The sequence below is a fragment of the Drosophila pseudoobscura genome, chromosome X, assembly GCF_009870125.1.
Source record: "Drosophila pseudoobscura strain MV-25-SWS-2005 chromosome X, UCI_Dpse_MV25, whole genome shotgun sequence".
Classification (NCBI taxonomy): domain Eukaryota; kingdom Metazoa; phylum Arthropoda; class Insecta; order Diptera; family Drosophilidae; genus Drosophila; species Drosophila pseudoobscura.
Genome location: NC_046683.1, coordinates 9,848,703 through 9,853,204, shown reverse-complemented (window position 1 = coordinate 9,853,204; position 4,502 = coordinate 9,848,703). Strand labels below are relative to the sequence as shown.

Below are 4,502 nucleotides of genomic sequence, written 5' to 3'. Positions count from 1 at the left end.
TATGATTTTTTTTTTATATACGAATATGGTACATTTAGCATATATTGACATACATACATACATTTATGCATATAAATATACATGAAATATATTCAATTTACTTGCGATTTCATCAGGCAGATGTTTCGTTATAGTTTGGACTTTGAAAAAAATAAATTTAGAAACATAAAACTGCTTAGAACTAATTTTAAAATAAAGAAGAACAAAAACTAACCGATTTTCGAGCTTATGAAATTTAGTATTTACGATTTTCCCAAACGTATTGTGAACCAAAACTGTAGAACCTGATATTGGGACACTTATATTTGCACACTTTAAAAACATTATTGGTTTTCGTCAGGAACATTTTGGAGATTGCCGGAAAAATTGTATAGAAAATTGTATTCCCACTGCATGAAATAAGCTGTACTGCCAGAGGAACGATCCATCTGTAAGGAATAAAAAGCGACCCTTTAAAGCCCAACCGAACGAAATAAGCTGCCGCAACGTGTGCTTCCACATGGCCCAAAAATATAATGAATATTTAGCTGTGATTGCTGCCATAGCAACCGATCCGTCTGCAAAAGTTACGAAATGCTGCGGCACCCCTTTGTTTATTGAAATATTTGTATTGTTCAAATAATGCCGGTGGCTGTGCGCTCCGTCGATCGTGTAATCAAATCTCATTAGATCTCAGGGATGAGGCTCAGGACGAGGGTGCAATCTAATCCCATCGTATGCATCTGTAAAGTAGAAAATCCAACCCTCCGCCACACCAATAATAAACATACACAAGCTTTGCATTTTACATAGTTTTTATTCACATCAAGAGCATAACATTGAAACGTGGTTAATTAATGCTGATTAAACAAGGTGGGTTTTCCCTCGCCCCTTGCCAATAATATTACATCCATGTGTTATGTGTTAGGTGTGTGTGTGTGTGTATGAGCATTTCCATATTTTTCGCTGGAAATATTTCCATGTATTCCTGTATCGTATTTCATTGATATATGTATGGCTATTGTACGGTTTAAAGAACACGTACTAAATATGTATGTTTTAAAATGGGTTTTAGTATGCCATTTACTGCACATCGATCAACAAATTCAAAAATAAATTCCATTCCACTCCACTCCGGTACATAGCTTTCATATAATCTCTTCTCTATTTGTTTTTTAGTTGGATTTTGGTGTACAAATTCACACAAAATCGTATTTTAGGAGTTTCTTCTTCAGAGCATTGTTTTTTTTGTGTTATTTTTATTTTTTTTGTTTTTTTAAATGAAAATAACGTTACCATCTTTTCATTGTAGATATTCTTAGGATGCAAAAATATAAAAAACCAACAAAAAAGTTTGGGTAAATTTGCATCTATAAATCTCGTACGAGAGTACTTTTCAAAAACTATCTGTTTAGTATATATGCATGTATTTTTGGTGAACAAAAATTCACAAAAATTTGCATTCTTCATCTACTTTTTACTATCAAACCACAGCGCATATATTATTTCTTTGAAATAGTTTCCAAAAAAAAAAGAAAACAACTTAAGTTAGGTCTATGCTTTCTGCCTCGTCCATATACAATCTCATACAATCTCTCAAAAAAATAGCCGTATTTATCTTTATTCTCCTACTCGTCTCGTCGTACTAAGTACATGGTACGTCTTAGTACATAGTTTTATGGTGAATAAATTCACAAAAAAAATGTGTATATAGAGTATAGGTTCTTATAATGTATGCCCTCTTCCATTCCATCCTTTGCGCACATATATATTTTCTTTAAAAAAAAAAAACACTTTTTATGCATCTCTAGTAGATATTTTCGCATATTTATCTATATCTTCTCATAGTATCTTCTTAAAAAAAAAAAACTTTGTATGCATCTCTAGTAGATATTTTCACACACGTTCATATACATAGTATTTGTGTACATTTATTGGTTATATATATTTGATATTTTTTTATCCTATGATTCATCATAGAAAAATCACAGAATTTCGGTTGGCCTCGTACCTTTTTTGCCATATCTGTCTCTGTATCGGTTGATGTAGCCCTTCTGCTTCCAATTCTTGACACCGAGTATGACATCCGTGACAGTGGGGACATTGTGCCAGGACAGACGCTGCTCGTAATACTCGATGACCAGCTGGGGACACAGGATGCTGGTCTCCTCGTGCGACACCAGGTCGAACTGGGAGCAGCCCTTCCACTGCATCAAGTGCATAATGTCGCCCAAAGCATCGGTGGCGCCCAGTACCTTCACCGGTTCCAGGCCACGGGCGAAGCCCCTCGGCCCGGCGCTAGGATCCAGATTACGCATATACCATGGCTCCCTTACTTCCCGTTGGGCTGATGATACCTGCGATAACTCCGATTTTACCGATACCTCCGATACCTCCGTTGCGTTCGATACGTTCGATACGTTCGATAAATCCGATAGCTCCGATTTCACCGGTATATACGATAGCTCCGATTTCACTGATATCATTGGCATTCCAAATGATTTGCGCCTCTTTTCCGGTGGAGGAGAAGCGGGTGAGTCCGATATATCCGAGTACATAGACATTCGAGACAAGTTAAGACTCTTCTCCAGTGGTGGGGATGCGGGTGTGTCGGATATATCCGAGTACATTGACATTCTAGATAATTTACGCTTCTTCTCAGATGACTTGCGCCTCTTTTCGGATGATTTACGCTTCTTTTCCGATGATTTACGCCTCTTTTCGGCTGGCGGGGACAGGGGGGACTCCCACATCGAATTGTTCTCCGGGGAAGGGGATAACGGTGACTCCCATATCGAATTACTCTCTGAATTACTCCTCTTTCCAAGTAGATGCGATGAGGTCAAGGCCTCTGACGACTTGCGCTTCTTTTCAGGGATATTCGATTCTGATGACGATACCGATGACGATGACGACTTGCGCTTGGGATTGGGTATCATTGGTTGGCATATGCCCGATACCGACGGCAACGACGAATTGCGCTTCTTTTCCGGGAGCTCGAATGATTCCGTTGACGATATCGATGACGACATTAGTGACCACGTCGATTGCGATAACGAAATGCGCTTCTCTGGAGGGGGCTGCCATGGCGGTGATGGATTTCGCTTCTTGTCCGAGGGTTGGGGCGGGACGGATGACGAGGGCTCCGATAACGCCGATGACGATAACAATGCCCATGTGGATTCCGATAAGGAGCTGCGCTGCTTTTCCGAGTGATTCGATGAGACCGATGTGGTCGATGGAAATGACGAATAGCGCTTCTTTTCTGGCGGTTGTAATGAGGTCGATGTCGATACCAATGACGAGAATGAGGTCGATGACGACGACGATGCTGATACCGATGACGATGACCGCTTCTTTACGGTGACACAGGATGAAACTGAGTCTCCAGATGACGATGATGACGACGACGACGATGATGATGATGCCGAAGATATACGCTTCCCCAAAACAATCGGCTGGTCATTGAATCCCATCGTCTCCTCGTATTTACGGATCGCCTCGGGGCACTCGAGTGCCTCCGCATGCTCCCAAGTGTACTCCGGATCCATACGGCCCAACCACTGCACTAAATAGTGAATATTTCCACTTGCCAGACACTTGTCTACGACGCTTTCCACCTGAAAATCCCAAATTTTCGGCCGATGACCCCAGCGTGGCATTGGGATATTGTAGCCTTTGATGCAACAGGTGGCCCGCACGTGGAAAATTTGTGGTTTTCCGCTGCACAAAGATGAGAAGGGATATTTACATGAGTTCTATGGCGTGTCGAATGTCCTTTGCATATCTTGTGCAAATCGATAATCGAGTGAGGCAGTATCTTATGGATACACATACATATATGGGAAAAGTGAGTATATAGTATCTATGGATTTTTTGGCGCTGTTTGAATTGCTTTAACTCTAAAGCGCCAAATGCATTAGGACCAAAAGCCAAAAGCACGATAGCTTTTCCAACTGCCTGGCAGCCTGGCAGCCTAGAGCTTTATTTTCAGGTATACCTACGCGCATATGAAAAAATTGTTGTAATTATTTTTGCTGACCTGTTTCTTTCGCTGTTTTGTTCTGTGCGATTTTCATAAAAATTCAATTTCTCTTTTATCGTCTATGTGTTCAACAGTTGTTCTTCGAGTGATTCAACACTTTTTACACATTTTGTAACCGTTTTTCACAGCCGGAAACTAACTTGCCAGCAGAGCTCTCCAGCTGCCATGTGTAACCGTGTGTGCGAGTACTTTTGTAATGCTGCCTCCTGCAATTACTGTGTCCGTGTGCTCCTTGCCACAGATTCCGTGCTCGGCACTCACCCCCGACCAGCATACTTTCGCGGAGCTTTTTTCCAGGGCGCCACATTGTGTGTGTTGTTTCAGTAATTTATTTGAATTTGAATTCATTTGTGGCGGCACCATAAATGATGGTTACTTTCTAGATGTCTCCGAGCGAAATCGAATTGATTTTTCACCAGACATTTATTGGCTCTCAAAGAGATGTATCTGTTGTCGCCAAGATTTATCTGTTGCTTTC

The 4,502-nt window shown here is 40.9% G+C and overlaps 1 protein-coding gene across 1 annotated transcript; it reads right to left on the bottom strand.

The window, feature by feature from the left end:
- Positions 1-776: 776 nt before the first annotated feature.
- On the bottom strand, positions 777-4,465 carry LOC6901612 (uncharacterized protein DDB_G0271670-like). The gene is made up of 2 exons (XM_002134246.3): positions 4,022-4,465; positions 777-3,702 (listed from the first exon to the last, which is right to left on the bottom strand). Exon 2 carries the CDS (start codon positions 3,639-3,641, stop codon positions 1,965-1,967), a length of 1,677 nt encoding a protein of 558 aa, XP_002134282.3. The 5' UTR covers positions 3,642-3,702; positions 4,022-4,465; the 3' UTR covers positions 777-1,964.
- Positions 4,466-4,502: the final 37 nt, after the last annotated feature.